At 47.2% G+C, this 17,679-nt stretch overlaps 1 protein-coding gene and 1 long non-coding RNA gene across 2 annotated transcripts; both read left to right on the top strand.

Annotated features, from left to right (window-relative positions):
* The first annotated feature begins 1,940 nt into the window (after positions 1-1,940).
* LOC135384229 (neprilysin-1-like) lies at positions 1,941-8,113 on the top strand. Its single transcript, XM_064613438.1, has 2 exons — positions 1,941-2,022; positions 5,889-8,113. The coding sequence occupies exons 1-2, from the start codon at positions 1,951-1,953 to the stop codon at positions 8,055-8,057; spliced, it is 2,241 nt and encodes a 746-aa protein (XP_064469508.1). The 5' UTR covers positions 1,941-1,950; the 3' UTR covers positions 8,058-8,113.
* Positions 8,114-11,508: 3,395 nt separating this feature from the next.
* LOC135384228 (uncharacterized) lies at positions 11,509-14,720 on the top strand. The gene is made up of 2 exons (XR_010420298.1): positions 11,509-12,003; positions 14,276-14,720. It is a non-coding gene; the product is annotated as an uncharacterized LOC135384228 (long non-coding RNA).
* Positions 14,721-17,679: the final 2,959 nt, after the last annotated feature.

The following is a 17,679-nucleotide window of genomic DNA, read 5'->3' as shown; positions in this document are numbered from 1 at the left end:
GAACATACCCCCTTCCCCCTCTCTCCCTCTGCCTGGTGGAGCAGGGCTTCGTCCTTTATACAACGTCAGCATAAAGAATTTTAACCACCATGTTGGTGACTTCTGTCCTTGTCGCGTTACTCTCAAAAGACTAGTCTCAGTTCCTCGTTCCCAGCGACGCCACAACATGGGTGGACGGCCAATTTCGCTCTTTCCATTGAGATGAATACTGGTCAAAATAAAGCTGTTGTTTGACCGCCGTCTTTAATGAGCATATGATTGACGATAACGTAACATTATCAAGCGGTAAACGCATGAGTAACGTATATCAATGTTCGAAAGATGGAGGAAAAAGAAGATTCCTTGGTTCTGCGTGCGATAAATGCCCAGCTGCCAACTCAGCGAGCTCGTATAGTTACCTGGAATGGAAAGCTACGGTCAAACACACAGCCATAAAGCTACAATGACTCTGTGCATGTGAATTATGCGAGTAACCACCACATGCACAATGTCTACCCTTGTGCCATTGAGCCAAAACAAGCGAACTTCACCACCTCCACCGCTTCAACCATCACATTCTCCAGATTGTCACCGTCAAGTCATAGTAGAGTTTAGACATCCTCATAGCCCTGGACGGTCTCCCTTGTGGCTAATGGCCATTCTCCATGGGACGAAGAAGAAGAAGAGGTTGTTCACGCGAGGAGTGTGGCCGATGCGGTATCTTTTCTACACCGTGCTCGAGCAGGAGGAGATGAACCGGCACGACATCAACACGAACGGACGTGAAAATGAATCAAGCTATACACTCGGGAAAATGAAGGAATTCGGCTAAACGCAGTCCACACGTGCACAGTTCCCGGGACTACCACGGGGTGGCAGCACTAATAGCGGCGCCCATTCCTTGGATAGCGTTTTTGTGTCACCGTCACAGTTCAAGTGGATTAGCAAAGGAAACAGCCAAGAGTTTAATATCTACAGTTAGTACGAGCACCAGGCTCACAGCCACACTCCTTACACCGCATACGTGCAAACTCAATGTATTCGAACGTCGTACTCCACCGCCTGAAGACTACGCACGATCCAACATGCCCTTTCTGTCCGACATCCTCTGACACAATTGAACACATCCTTCTACAGTGCCTTGCCTGAAGTCAGGAAAGATCTAAGCATCTGGACCCGCAAGAGCTCACCAGTACATGACGTCATCTTTGGCGGCTCAACGTGGGCAGAAAAATGTTTACCACGCCTCAAAACTGGCTTCCTCCCTGAGGGATACCAAGCTGATATACTGTCTCTAAGGACGCGTCACAAGTGGCCCTTTCGCCCGAGTACTCTTCAACGCCTTAGTCAAGCATTCCCACAGTGATTTTTTATTTTCATTTTCAACTTCTGATGTTCTATCGCTCATCGTTCAACCCCTGATTGGACTTCACTGCAAATCCGAACCTAGAGTCATATCTGCAGTCTTTCTCTTTCATTTTTTGACCTGTGTTAGTGGTGACGTTGCCCGCAACTGCAAGCAGTTACACCACCACCACCACCACCACCACCACCACCATGAATTGGGGTCTATGTGACGAGGAGACGAAGATCTGCGTTCGTTTCGCGCATACATATGTCAGTAGTATAAGTGCGTCTCACCTGGCCTTACATCCCATCACTACCACACGGACATAATTATGCCTTTTGTCCTGGCCAATCTCCCTTAGTAGCTCACGCCATCACCTCATTGGTAGTAGTAGTAGAAGAAGAAGGTATGGCCCTTAGTGGATAACGCCCTCCCAGTGGCCAGCGGCCATTGCCCTCCTGGCTGAAGGAGAAGAAGAAGAACCCCTCCCCAGGATCTCCGTTCTCCATTCTCCATGGGAAGAAGAAAAAGAAGAAGGAGAAGATCTCCCCTAGTGGCTCACGGCCATCGGCTCACTGGTAGTAGTAGTAGTAGAAGAAGAAGAAGACGAAGCACGAGAAGGTATGGCGGAGGAGGATTCGGAGACTTGCATCATTGTCCAGGACAGGAGCGGTTCTACGTCGAGTTCCCCAGAGGTGTGTGCAGAACCTTTTGTCAGACCTTTTTGGACGCTGTAGAACTTGGGTCCTCACTTTGAGGTGACTCATAATTCCATTGCCACCAGCAATATGGGGTCGAGTATCCCACTTGGGCTATGGTATTCCCCAATTAACATCATTAAAATAAACGGGTGTAGTTCCCTATCGGGACCACTGGCTTTTCTTGGAACGGAAGTAGACATCAAATAACGGATGATTTTACTAGAAAGATGAGAAAATTACGGATGAAATGAAACAAAAATCAACGTCATACAACGTACCAAATATACAAAAATTAAATTTTATCGCTCGTTTCTTCGAGGCAGTCCGCCATCTTGGATGAGGACTTTCTGACTTAACCCGAGGCACAGTCTCGACGCCCGCACCGCCTAGTGCGTGCATGGGGGGGGGGCGCAGCCCCCTCAGACCCCCCAATCTGTAGAACCTAACTTAACCTAACCTCACTAAAGTGAGGTAATTTAGCCCCCTACCTTTCGCAAGATGACAAGTTTCGAATCCGTTAGGCTTAGCACTCCCGTGTTTCTCCAGCGCTACAAGTGCGTCAGATGGGGATGTTCAGATGCATATAAAATAACTTCTAGACCACAAATTCTTGTGATTCTTGTATTCACTATATGGTCTTCTCTCACTACAGTGCATTATTTCTCTTCTGAACACTACGGCTAATTAGAAAAAGCCATAAGCCCGTCTACGGAACTACACCCCTTTTCTCAAACAAAAACCAATGAAAACAAAAATCGAACGCTTTCAACTAAAAGAGGAACTGATTATAGGAACGAAATTAAACAGGAATGGCCCTCGTATATTGCGTGAACCGTATGCAACCGCATGCAATTTTAGCGCCCGTTTCGTGAAGACCATCAGCCATCTTAACTGTGGACCTTCTGACCTAACCGGCAGCACAGTCTCATGCCCGCACCGCCTAGTGCGTGACTGGAGCTAGTGCTCCCCCAGGCCTCCCCCAGGCCTCCCCAACCTGCGAAACCCAACCTGGACTAACGTCACTAGAGTGACGTGATTTAGCCCAATTCAACCACCCTACCTTTTGCGATATGGCAAGTTTCGAATCCGTTAGGCGTAGCGTTCCCGCGTTTTTCATGCGCCAGAAGCGCGTCCGATGGGGTTGTTCAAATGTATATTAAAAAATCCACAGGATTTCATATTCCTTACATTTTTTAGATTCAACATATGGCCTCTCACTTCTACGCAATATTTACCTTCCAAACATTAATTTTTAAAAACGAGTGGTCCCGACACTGAACTTCCATCTCTGCGCATTTTCAAGTTAGAATAGGATACGCTATGCAAGTACGTAAGCCTATCAGCTTTTCCCCTCGTTCACCTCAGACTCCCCTATTGGGTCTCCCTCAAATAAGAACACAACTATAGGCGTGCGGTCCAGGTCGCAGTGAGCATTATTCCCCCGTCACCAGCAGGCCGCCATCTTCTGCATTAGGTGATTAACGAAACTCGGATAGCAGCCCATGCAGAACGTTCGTTGACGCTCGATCTCAAACAGCGCCGCACTTCTTCTTCTTCTTTGGCCTCGGGGCAGTGGCCGTTATCCACTGAGGGCGCTTGGCCAGGACCACATGGAGATCATAGGCGTGGAGTTTCCTAACCACTAGCAATAGCTATTAGCAACTAACTAGCTCTACCAAGGAGGTTGAGGCCTGTCAGACTGGAAACGACAGGTGTAGGATTCGAGGGAAAATGCCGTGAAGCTAAGCGCAAGAGGAAAGGCGTGGCGAAGATACTTTCGCAGCTCCAATGCGCTGGCTAAGAGTCATGAAGGCAGCCACACTAGATGCTACAGCCCAATTCCACCTCCCCGCATGCGAAGCCCCGAACGATAGAACAGAGCCTACACTCTTAAAAATGAACTTCACCACATAGCACGCTCCTAGCCAACCATCGTCCCGAATGACAACGTTCTCGCCCCTGATTTGTTGAAAACGGGAGGAGGAGCCTATTTTGTGCCGTGCATAATGGACACAAAATAGGCTGCTCCTCCCGTTTTCAACAAATCAGGGGCGAGAACGTTGTCGTTCGGGACGATGGTTGGCTAGGAGCGTGCTATGTGGTGAAGTTCATTTCTAAGAGTGTAGTCCTCGCATTTCCTCCTATATTTCGTCACACGCACGCGCATGCGCACGGCACTGAACACAGGTACGAGATAGCGGCATCTGGTGAAGATTGAATCTTGATCTTGATTCAATCTTGAAGATTGATCTGGTAGGCAGATGGGAGCGCCTTGCCTTGTCAGAGGGCGAACCAGATAGTTGTGACGAAGACGATCGTAGAGGCGACAGCGGAGAAGGAAGTGTTCCACTGTTTCGTCCAGTCCACAGTGCGGGCACAATGACGAATCGTGGGCGCCAGCCCGATACAGGTAGATGTTTAGGGGGAGGGCTTGTGAGTTTTGTATCGCCGATGTCACACACCCCATCATCGGGCAGATTTTCTTCGTCATTTCTACCTTCTCGTCGATATGCGACACAAAAGACTCGTTGGCGGTACTAACACCTCAAGCGTGCATACTGTAGCGTCGCACTTCTGTTTGTGTGGCCTGCTTGCTTGCCAGTGATGCCTTGCGCCGATGCTGGGGTGGAGGCTCTAAGGCCATGGTACACGTGCGCCTCCTCTCGATTGGTTGAGCTCAGGGTAATCTGGATGGTACAGGTTCCGACAAAAGTTTACGGAACACTGGAGTGGTGTATATAGTCATCTGAGCGACACGGTTGCTGCAAACAGGAGCAGATAGATTTACAAACAGGTGACCGGGAACTCGATGCACCTCCCAGTAAGTGTGTCCACTCCCGTTCGCCGCTGGGGTGTCGCTGAGATCAAGAAATACGTCACTCTGGTGTTCCGTAAACTTTTGTCGGGATCTGTACGAATGGATCACCTGCTGCATAGTATCACCTCACGCCTTCGGAAAAGAGGCACAATAACGGCGCGTGTGCGTTATCTACAACGCTTGATCTAAATGCCGGTTTGTGCAAGGGCCAGCTTGAGGGGCACAATATTCTGAAATAAGTTTGAGGTGTATGCAAGCACTGTGAGCTCACCCATGTTTGCTCTGAGCGTTCTCTTCATTATGATATGTGTTACCACAGAATTTTTCTTTGTTTGTGTCATGGTGCTGAGGAAGAGACGTGTTTCTGAGGATGCAAACACGCAAAAGAAACACTTATATTTTTGCTCGTATACTGATTTTCGTATCGCTCAAGTGTCTGCAGATAGCCAACTCAGTAGGGGATCCGTGCGTGCTTGCCAAGCCCCCTTCGAGAGGGGGCGCTTGTGCACCAGGGCCCCAGAGTCTCCTCCCCAGCACGCCCCGTCATCGACACATGGCGGCGCTGGCATGCAAGCAGGCCACGGGCTCCCGCGCTACAGTTAAGGGTGGCGACGCCTGTACGTGAGAATGCTAGGGGAACTGAATGGCCTATGCTGGATAGTTTATTTGGTCACATGCCCGGTGTTCCTATTATTTGATGAAAGCGCTATAATGCGAGAGGTGAATGAGAACTGCAGAGCGTGGTACTTGTATTTTGTGTAAGGCTCACACTGCCGCGAAATAAATTATCGTTCAAAAACAATCCAGGGAAAAGACATGCTGACGCCAGGAATCAAACATGGTTGCCAGATATGCTACACCACACTAGCACGCAGTTTCCCTTGCGCCTTAAGTATAGGGGCCATTCCTGGTGTCAGCGCCTCTTGTCCCTCAGTTCTTCGAATTCGCTAATTTCTGGGCGTTTGAAACTTAACGTGTCTGTGTCGTTGCTGCCTCGGTCACTTCGCGTTGTTTACGTCGTTTATAAATTCTCTCTTCCCAGCAGGGGACGACGGCCGGACAAGCAAGCAACAAAACCTACGCTATAGTGGCTTTGATGGTTTTCGCCGTCTTGGTCCTGGGTATCGCTTCAGCTGCTGTCTGGATTCTGGTTAACAAAGAACAAAGTACGACGGACCAAGCTCACACACCGCTATCTCCTAGAAACGTTAAGATGCGAAAACTCTCGCCGAGGCCGAGACTTCCTGAAGCGAACTACGGAGATTATGAAGACACCACCGCGACGCCGGCGGAAAGAACCAGCCCGCTGAGCGAAGACATCTGCGACAGCGATCATTGCCGGTACGTCCGCGAGTACTTTGAGGCTATCATAGACACGGACAAGGACCCGTGTGACAACTTCTACGCGTTTACCTGTGGCATGAGTGAGCAGCTGAGAAAGAGCGGCGTGTACGTAGATAAGAGGTATCAGAATGTTGCTACACGAAATTTGACTGAAGCTATACAGAAAAATTTGGAGAAAGAACACATTCCCGCACGTGTGAGAACTCCTTTTCAGCAGTCCGCAGCGCTGTTCAGACATTGCACCCAAGTTGACAAAAATGAGTCTGCGAAAGCCGCCTCAGACTTCTTAGCCCAACATCAGATGGATCCAAAAGGAAACATGTCCTTTGACCCGTTGGACGTCATGGTTAAATTCATATTCGAAACTAACATTCCGTTAATTTTCAAGTTGGAACAAGAAGATTTCGGTTCTCCAAATTTTACGCTGTGGCAGATCACGAAGGTCTCACTGTTGTTGGAAGGTTCGAGTATAGGCGAAATCATGTCGGAATTATTCTTGACGCCCGTCAGCGATGACCTTGTCCAACGCATCACTGAGGCAGAGCACAAGAGAAGTGAAGTCAGCAACATGTCAAGAACTGGCAGCCTAGTGTCAAATGGCAGCAACGCTATCACGGTATTGGAGTTGGGGAAATTAGGTTTGGATAACGGGGACGACACTCTCTCAAAGGCATGGACTAAAGCTCTCGAGCGCTACGAATCGTCTCGTCCCCTTCAAAACATGAAGATAAGCATGACCGAGGCCGACTTTGGATTTTTTCATCGCGTCTTCGGAAAACAAAGGCTCATTTCGGATGAGGAACTGAGATGGTTATTCGCCTGGAGATGCATCCTCTACCTCTATGAAGTGGCGGTGTACAAGACCTTCTGGTGCATTAACACAGTCCTCGGGGCCATGTCAGTCCCAGCGGGTTCTACAACGGTCTTTCCGATGGTTGACGAAGAAACAGTTAGCGCTGCCAGAGAAGTGGCCGAAAGAATCGTGAACGAAATTAAAGAATCCTTTAAGACCTGCTCGTGGCTCGATGAGGAAACACGCTCCGGAGCCTTGCAGAAAATATCCAAGATGAAGGTCCGCCTGGGATACCCGCCTAAACTGAATACGTCCCAAAAAGTCGATGCGTTCTACAAGGACTTCCCCGACTTAAACGGCCCTTTTGTCCTGGATTATCTAAAGCTGAACGCATTTCAAACAAAGAAGGACTGGAAAGGTGCAGCGGATGGTTTCTCCGATTATTTCTACGACCTGGCGGTCCCTCTGAACGCGAACGAAGCCAATGGCTTCAACATGATTAGCTCTAACTTCATCTCAGTGGGTGTCCCTTTCCTCATGAAACCGCTCTTTAGCGCAGGTGGCCCCCCTGAGATCAACTATGGCATGCTGGGATTCATAACGACGCACGAGATAATGCACGGCTATGATCAAGGGGGCCGTCTCAGGGACGGCAACGGGGCCTTATCGCCGTGGTTTACGCGGAAGAGTCTTGCGGAGTACAAGATCCTGGAGCGGTGCTATGTAGAACACATAGACAGTGTCCCGAAAGCGAGGGCACTCGTTGCTTTCGCGCAGGAATACCAGGCAGACGCCCTCGGCACTTTATCCCTCTTAAGGGCGTACCAGAAGGCTGCCAGAGAATCCAGGGTACATCTGGGTGACGTGAAAGGCCTGTCGAGAGATCAGCTTTTCTATGTCACTCTCTGTGTACACTGGTGCGGACTACCACCTACTACATCTGAGGGAGAGACACACCCACCTCCGGACGAGAGATGCAACGTGCCTCTCATGAACTCTGCGTACTTTAGCAAGGTATTTTCGTGCCCACCCAACTCTCCGATGAATCCGCCGCAAAAATGCTTATTTTGGTGAACGACGCGCTAAAAATGTGCGCCATTTCCGAACAATTGCGTCGTTTATTAAAGCACGACCATCGACGGAGCTGGTCTCATTATTGCTACAACATTTTGTGCTTTAATGGCTCCAAGGTTTTTGTCTCAACTCCCATCCACGAGGGTGGTGAACACAGATTAAGATTTCGGAGGGACACCCTAGATGTTCGAGTGCTCGGTTACATCCGCATGTAGTTTCTTTTTTGGTTCGCGAGTTTAGAAAATCTGAAAAAAACATTCCTGATGTGAAGGGAAAAAAATTATAGGACTGTTACGACTGGTGTAATGTGAAATTCAGCATAAGCTGTGCGTGTGGTGAAATGAGGCCGGGTGAAAGGGCATTGAGAAATTGACTCACTGATTGACTGATTGATTGATGGACTGGCTGACTAATCGGCCTGGATTGATTGACTGGATTGATTGATCGATTTATTTGTGGTCGCTCGCTGAAATTGTCGGCGAGATGAGCGGTGTCCTGAACGAGGGTTGTGCTGCCGCGTACGAGGCCCTGGTTTCGTTTTTTTGCTGCGCACTCTTCGTAGCAGTCGAAGAATCGCACAAAAACGCAGATTGGAGGAAACCATAACATGCCACCAATCTCTATCTCCGGCGTTGATGCAGTTCCAAGAACCTCCGTCTGACTCCACGGACCATATAACCACACGTGTGAGGTTTAAACACGGCAGCGCTATGCGGCGCTCTGGGAAGACGAGGTTGGTACAACGAGACAAACAAGCACTACCGAAAGAAAAAAACTATGAGGGATATACCACGATATCGCACCGTTTAAAATCCCAGATGTTCAAAATCCCCGATTTCTACGTTAAAGATTCAATATGAAAAATCGTGCGACGATAGCGTTGAATAATACTGACAAATGGCTCAGTTTTGCGTGATGACGTCTTTAAGAAGTGGTTGTCGTGAATAAAAACGAGTTTTTTTGGCAACCATTAGGCTTAGCACGGCGGCCACATCAGATCGGCAGATATAGTCGGAATTTGGTTAGGCTAGGTGTGGTCTTTTCTTTCTTTCTTTTTTTTTACTGTTCCTCACGCGGCTATATATATATAGGAGGGTTCCTGCAGCTGGGCGCGCGCGCGTGCAGGGTTACGCTACAGCGTCGTTTGGAATTTTGAACGTATGGGATTTTAAAGGGCGGATCCTTAACGGCGGCATTTCGGGATATATACCCTCAAACTAGTATATCACTCTCACAACACGGCTTGACTGCAAAGCACGCAGCTAGCCAACCATCATCCCGAATGACATCGTTGTCTCTCTCTCCCGATTTCTTGAAAATGGGCTTATTCAGTTATACTAATCGTTTCAAAAAGGCTTTCCGCAAATGTGCAACAAACTTGAAGGCAAAGAATTCCAGTCAGGAATGCAGGACAACCGAGGAGAGTTTGCTTTAATATTCACTGTGACTAAAAGGAATATGTAATCAATGTGGATGGTACGGATGCGGTCAGACGAGAAATATGCGCGGGAAAGGTACTCGTGTTGTTCATTTTAAAGCTGGTACAGCTCCGGTCAACCTTAATAATGACACTGGGGGGAAAAAAATCTCCGTTCTCATTTCTGAGTACGATAAAAGCCACCCTGAGGGCATGAGGGGGGAATAAAATCATCGGGTAAAATTGTCGCAATAATTTAGGTGGATTAATATTTCTTCAAGGCCTCCAGGGTCGCCGTAATCGCGCTCGAGAACGAGGCCATATTTTGTTTTTCTAGTGTTATTATTAAGGTTGACGGGAGCTGTACACATTCATAGATGGTCCCTTTTACTGTGAGTCCGTGCCAGAATAAAGCAAAATCATCCCTCGCGGAGTTGGAATGGTACCGCAAGGGAAGCGGATGTTAAATAAACTGTAAAGTGAAATTTTACCCCCCTGTTTCTGTGTGCGACCTGGTAGTGTTTGCCTGTGTGATGCCTCACATAGAGCCTAAGCACTCAAAGCGCGTTAATTATTACAGAGCATCAATTAGAAAAAATTAAATCGGGCGGCGGCGGGTTGCGCCCCGCAACAGCTAAAAAAGTCATGATGGGAGTACTCCCGTCACGTGATAGCTAAGTAATACACAATGAACTTATGACCGACTACTAATCTCCAATAAACATTACTTTTAGAATCACAAGAATTACTGGGACAGTTCTTGAAAATATCGAAGAAACAGTATTATTAACAGTATTAAGAAACAGAGATTATCGGATAAAAATAGTTACCGCGATCAAAAGACATCCAGAACGTCGCGCAGGAACAGCACCCGCATTGCTTACAAACCGTTTGGTCGCCGATCACGGGAACCGCCACTTTAAGGTCACGTGGTGCGCCTTGACGTTTGTTGCGACGTGCGACCAGAACCTGTCCAGGATGCATTGCGTTCGCCCAACGCGCTTTCGTCTACGGAACAATGCATAGGATGTCACCCCTGTGCTCAGAATGGAGCCCGTACTGAGAACTTCTATGAGAAACTCTACTATAACACGTAATCTCAGTTCAGTCAGTAGGAAGACTTACTTCTGTTGGCACGTGTTGTTGCCCATTGCTGGGATGGTTTCTAGCCCAGCTGATTCACTCGGATTATATTAACTGTCAAATAAAATAATACAATTTCACCCTCAGCTTTGTGTACTGGCGTTCATGCACAGCAATGGAATACCTGTGGCATCGGGAACAGCCTGGAAAAAGGGGGAAGCAGTGACATAGTCGTATAAGCAGTGTATAAGCCCCGTTCTGGACTTGTATGCGAAAGCTTATCTAGGTTATCCCTAGGTTATCGTGCGTATATCGGAGCCAATCACGGTGGTGTGTGAGTGTTACGGGGAATCTTATCTACTGAATGGTTCCGACTGATACGGTTCCACGTATACAACCTTATCGACGGTTTCCTAAAAGTTTCTAATGCCTCTATACCACCACATTTCAAAGCGCGAATGTCCTACTGTCATAGTCATATCTGCTAAGTGTGACGTATATCAGCACGGCCACATCCCCCCCCTTATCAGACGTTGATTGCTTCAATTTCGCCCATCGCGGGTACTCCCTAGCGGTACCAGGTGCCCTTTTGCACATGGGGTCATGTGGCCATGACGGTGCGATGAGCGGCAGTGAGCCCTTGGTAGCGCCCACATGGCCTTTCTTGTCGTATATAATCGCCGTTCAGCACACCATTCATTCTAGTTCACCATATCGATGATGCGGCCAAAATATTTTTTCTTAACGCCAAACCCCCACATTGCGCTTTCTCTTTTGTAGCATTACATCGTAGCACTGGTGCTTCTATGTTTGACTCATTTCCGTTACACGCAATTTGAAACTACCGGAATGTGGCAGATAAAGGCAATTTGAGGCTTCTGTTGTGTTTGTCTGCCTGTTTGCCTCTGAACGATTCATTACTTTCCATCGCGTTAAAACGATCCCCGCACTTTATCGGCAGTTCAACGATTGCCATCGGATTACTGCATGTTACACCACAAGAGAGACAGACCGCTTTTGTTTGTGTGTGTCTATGTAAACTAGCAAAGTTTCAGAAGCACTTCTGTATATGCGAATCATCACGTTCTTATACATACGCTTTACACGTTACATACACTTTAGACCGTCTAGCTGGACAGACGTGACGTATAGGAAACGTCAGCGCAGCGTGTGCTTACATTATTCCTCCCGTTTCTTGCAATGTTCAGTATACTTTCGGTCATGCACTTATATGGAAGTTTTTACCGCACTGACGTCAATAGCATTCTTCAGTGTGTCTGTCCGCCGAGAGTCGCTTTATAAGAAGCGAGCATTCTCCGACCAAGCATTCACGACCCGAACAACATGAAGATCGTCCTATGTTTTGGCTTGGTCCTGCTTCTGCTTTCGTGCAATGTCCTACAAGCCTTCTATCTGCAGGACACCACAGCCACGAACGAAGAACCGGTATGTATATAGCCAAAATTTCAACAAGCTTGCCCTGTATGGGTACTTGGTCTGAATCTTCGTTACCTCAGCTATGTCACGTTGTACGTATTTGATTTGTGCTTATACATTAAGCCCTACGTACTTTTCTTTTAAGCATGGCGGTGTATCAATATTTTTGTGCGGAAACGCCAAGAATTGAGACATAGGAAACACAGGACGGCACAGCCGAATCGGTATAAAAGGCAGCCAATAGGGTGAGATAAATCAGCCGCTCATCTAGATTTTGTGTCATCGTAGCGGTATGCGGGCGTTTCGGCACAGGACATTCCGGTACGGGACTTGAACGCGTTTCGTTACAAGCTGCCTGCAACATTGAGACATATCGAGCCTGTCGATGCCATTGACCCACTTGGAAAGTATCTGCTATTAGATGAATGGATTCATGTAAGGTTAATGATATTGGGTTAATGTTTTTGTGCCACCGTTGCAGTTCGCGCTTCGTTGGCGGAGTCGGTCACGGGCTGGACAAAGTTCACTGGTTCATGAGAGTGGGGTGGGGCATATGTTTAATGACATGAAAGAGAAGGAAAAGAGATTGTGAAATATTATTCCAATTATACAGTGGAAGGTGGAAATATATTATCCACCACAAATAGCTTGCTGCTTCCGAAAACGGGGACAAAGAACAGGATCAAAAGAAGAAAAGGTGCAAATAAATACAGTCTCCTTCATAGTAATAATAAAAAGAAAGAGAGAGAGAGAGAGAAACTAGGCGAAAGAGATATTATATAGGTGCTTCCTCAGTGTTGCCAGCTCGGGTTGTCACTTCCAGAGTTCCAAATCTTTTACAGGTTGGAAGTAGAGCTGTGGTCCCAAGGGAATTGTAGCGGCGCTCATATTTCGTTTAGTGTATTAAAAAATCCTGCTTTGTCATACGCTGGTCGTGCGACTGCTCTGAAAATGGGTCGAGGTTTTTACTGTCTGCAGTATACTCGTCGATGTCAGTGAGGGTCACCTTTTCTTTGCATTGGGTCAAAAGGAAAGAGAGGCCTCCTTCAGCGATATATCCATGATTGTTATCTCAGGGCGTGGTGTCGTACTGTAAAGGGGTGGGGGGCTGCTTGATTTGTTTTATTTTATTAATTTATCCGGAATACAGTTCGCTGATTTTCTCCGCATTTTCTCGGGAATACCCCCAATGTGCGAAAATACGGTCTGTGGTTTTTTTTTATTTACTTATTTATTTATTTTTTATTTTTCAGTTTGATTTGGAATTATTTTCTGGCGCAAGGATACGTGAGATAATGCTGCGCCGCACTAATTATGTCGATATGTTGGAGGCTAGCTGGCTTGATTCACTGCCCGTAACGTTGTATCACTGGGTGTTTTTCGGCATATTTTGGAGAAGAGCACATGCCATATATATATGCATTCCTAAATCTTAGGCGTAACCGAATAAAGCCCTGTTGGGTACCCCGATAGCCATTCTCAGTTTATTTGCCAGCTCGTTTTTGACCCGCGTACTTCTTGGGGACGCTGCCAAAAACGTGCGTTCGTGTACATCGCCGTTCTCTTCTTTACAATACGATCGTCCCGTTACGCCATCCGTAACCGTCAGTTAACGGAAGCTCTATTCCCCCGATATGCCTGAAATTGTAAGAATAGTCACTCCGATACCGAGAAAATAAGCCGTATTAATAGCGCTGTTTTTAACATATAATAATACACACATAATTTGTTCCAGAAGATAAAAATAACGAAGACGGTTAAGAGCATCAACTGTTCACTATGTACACATTAAAAACAAGACTTTCGTGCAGTAGGCTGCACTTGTTCAAGTTTGAGGACCTGTTACAAGTGGTGAAGCATATATCAAAGAACAAGTCACATGGTACAAGAAAAAGGGTGAGAAGTACGCAGCACCATCAAGGTGCTGCTTGTCCTCAATCCTTCGCCCTTGAGCCCTAATTCCTCGTACGCATTCTAAAGCTCTTTGTGCCAACCATGGCTGCTGTGCCTATTCATGTGATGAACAAGAGAGAACTGATGTTCTGAGGCTGGGACAACATAGAAGGGACAATCACATACAAGTTGCCTAAGAAATTAACAATGAAAGATGGAAGTCACTGAAAAGGTTATCACTGAAGAAGTGCACGAAAGTCTTGTTTTCAATGTATATAGTAAACAGTTGATGCTCTTAACCGTCTCTGTTATTTTTATCTTCTAGAACAAAATATATGTTACTACAGACACATGCTGTCCTTCAATGCAGCTTATGCTTTCATTGCAGGAACACCTCGGACGCATAAAGTCCACGCCGCAGGACACGTCGTACCAGGGCAACGGACATCATTGGGCGCGAATGGTTCTCACTGGACGTCAGCAAAAACGCGAAGCATGTCGCAACCGGTTTTGTGCAAATCTCTGTTCGGTCGCGCCAAACCTAGTTTACGGTGGGTGTGTTGATCTTTGTGTGAAGCTGAATGTTGACATACCATTATGTCCAAAAGGGAAATAACAGCGATGACACTCTTATCACCTGGAGAAATTTGTGATTGAGTGCAATAAAATTAGAGAATGCAGTAATAAGAGCAGGCCCCTGTAGCACAATGTTCACCTAAAGACACGGATAAAACCTTTTAGTGACATGGATCAGCTTGAAGCACCCATTTGCCTGAAAATCATCCAGCGTGACAGCGCTCCTGTACTGCTCTCTAATAAAAATATCAAGGTAACTGTGTGGATTGTCACTGAAATGCGACAGCATTTACGAGCTCATCACGGGCATTTCCTAACAATGTACAGTATAGAAGCCTGTGGAGACTGGAGAAACTGGTGCCCTGACAACCACAAGAAGGCTTTACCCCAGACGAAGACACGATCCATAACACGTCCCGTACTGGCATCGGGAAGTTTATCGTCATTGCCTATAGATGCAAATCGAAGACTTCCTTCGTGAAGTCCGCGAACAACAGGTGCAGGAGTCGTCAACGCTGAACTCGAAATTAAGTAAGGAACAGAAAAGAAACGTAGGGGAAGCAACAAAACTAACTAGGCTTAATTATATTCAGTATATTACGTTTTGCGACGTCCTCGTTGTTGTGATTCTGGACAAACCGGTACACTTTTTCTACTTTTTTGGTCTAGGACATCCAGTCGAGGCATACGGCACTATTCCGATTCAGCGCTCAATGATAATCTCTGATAATCTCTCTCTAAACATACCCCCCCCCCTTCTACCTGGTGGAGCAAGGCTTGGTCCTTTATGCGACGTGAGCATAAAGAATTCAACCACCATTTGTGTCACTTCTGCATTAGAACGAGTTCTCACCTTCTTGTCACAGTATCCTCAGACGCTTTCAGACATATGTCGCACAGTTCTCTTAGAAGTCGGCCCAGGACGCACATTGCCCCAGAACGTCAGTCGTGACGTTGCCCACGTCTGTGAGGCCAAAAACTGCGAGCCCTAACTTCTTCTTCTTCTTCGTCCCAAGGAGAATAGCCATTAGCCACAGGGGAGGTCGGCCATAGGGCTATCAGGTTGCCTAAATATAAATGGTAAAATATAAATACACGTATTTAAATAGAGGCAAGAAAAATGTATTTATATTTATATTTAAATACCATTTTAGGGATATTTTTATTTAAAATAGACTTAATTACATATGGCCCATCTTCCCATATTTGTGGGCTTCTCCACATTAATAACCTCCCGTGATGAAGGATATCTTGTAAGAGGCTACAGGTCACTAATCCCCACGTGTTCGGGGATTTCAAGTCTTTCTAGAAAACAGTACGATGCGCGAATGAGGGCATTGTTGCCCCCGTTGCTTCAGTCTTAGAAGCGAGGAGAGAAATGAGAACACCAATTTGGAAAAAATGTGATTCATAACCCTCTTGTGATACTTGACAAAGCCTGGTGCCTAAAGGGAACCCTTAAAATGCAACCGTTAGCGGCAATTCTACTCAGTCATTCATTGGGAACTCCGGGCAATGGCGAGACAATTTTTGACGGGGAGTTTTTCACAATCGTTGGTGAAGATAGAAAGTCGATGAACCCACATCCTCTGGATTACCTGTCCAGGGCTCTACCAACTGAGCATCGTAACATCAGTTCTTTCATGCTCAAGAAGATGTTTCCGTTCAATGGAAAGTCGACCCACGCACGATGCTGAAATCATTACACTTCACCACGGAAAAATGAACAAATATGCGGGCACAATGTGCAGCTGATGTGCATCCACAGGTGGCTCTATTTACACAATAATTTAAAACAATAGTGTGCCTGGACTGCTCAAAATATTTACGGAAGTACTTACAGTATTTAAATACTGTCTTAATGTATTTATATTTTGTATTTAAAGCATGAAAGCGTGTAGTATTTTGTATTTATATTTAAATACACAAGAAGTGTATTTATGCCCATCCCTGCTACCTGTACTATGACTTGGCGATGAGAGTCTGGGTGGAGAATGTGACCAGCAGAGCAGAAGGATGAGCGATCACAGAGGAAGGCCACGACCCAAGCAGTCAGGTAAGGGGGAATGTTAGCATTCACTACCTCCTGCAGGAGCATAGAATGCTCTACGCTGTCATAGGCTTTAGCAACATCTATAGAGCCACCAGCGCAGAGAGAAATTCCCTCTCGCGGGTGAGGCGGATCTGGCACTCGAGGCTGGTGTGGGCCAACCGAATAGAGCAGTGCGAGCGAAAACCAATTTGTGTTCTGTTGAGAACAACAGAGGACTCTACAAACGCCGACAGCCGGCGGTGAATGATACGCTAGACAGTCTCACAAAGGATTGACGTCAGTGCGATTGACCTAGTATTGTCGAGAGAGAGGCCTCTGGAGGGCACCTTCTGAACGACGACAATTCGAGACCGCCTCCAGTCCTGGGGGATCCATGCGTGCTCCAAGGACGAATTCACAATATTCAGCAATACGGATCGATGGTTAAAGCAATGTGTCTGTGTAGCGCTTTCCTGCAGCTCGGAGCTGAGAGGAATGAGTTGCGACCCGTATAAAAGTCATGTTTGACCCAACCACCACCACCACCACCACCACCTTCTTCTTCTTCCACCACTAACCACAGTGGCCCCAAGCCTCACAGGGCGATTGGCCATGGTTCCGTGCAGGGTAATCACTGGGGGTTCATAAGACCCACGGCTTCACACGCGGGCCAAGGAGGATGGTAGAATAGTATGATTCCAGCCATAGTAGCAGGAAGGAAGGAGGCCGAAGGTGCGTGGTGATCCAGAAGCTGCCGCAGATGATAAGAAAGGCGGCGGCACTCAATCCTATTTCAAACCGCCATTTCTCAATATGGGAGGCTCCAAACGATAGGATGACGCCCAGGGAAAAGAGAACGCCTTGTCTCGCCAGCGGCTGGGCAAGGTAGCTAAGACGGGAGCGATCATAGAGGGGGCAGTGCAGGAGAAAGTGCTCCTCAGTTTCCTCTTGACCGCAGTGGACGCACGCAGGAGAGCGGCTGACACCCGCATGGTGTAAATAAAAGTTCAGGGGAAGGGCTAGGCAGCGCAGACGAGTCAGAAAGACTTCAACGTGACGGGAGATGCAGCGGTCAGTCTGCCAAGCGTGGGAAATGTTCGCATACTGGGCTGGCAGCAAGCGGAGAGCAGTCAGCCCCTGTAGCCTTCTATACCTCGCCCGCGTGATATAGAGGGCAGGGGCGA

Source organism: Ornithodoros turicata, chromosome 2 (assembly GCF_037126465.1).
Source record: "Ornithodoros turicata isolate Travis chromosome 2, ASM3712646v1, whole genome shotgun sequence".
NCBI classification, from domain to species: Eukaryota; Metazoa; Arthropoda; class Arachnida; order Ixodida; family Argasidae; genus Ornithodoros; species Ornithodoros turicata.
The sequence above is the reverse complement of the archived record's forward strand: the minus strand, read 5'-3'. Positions and strand labels throughout refer to the sequence as shown.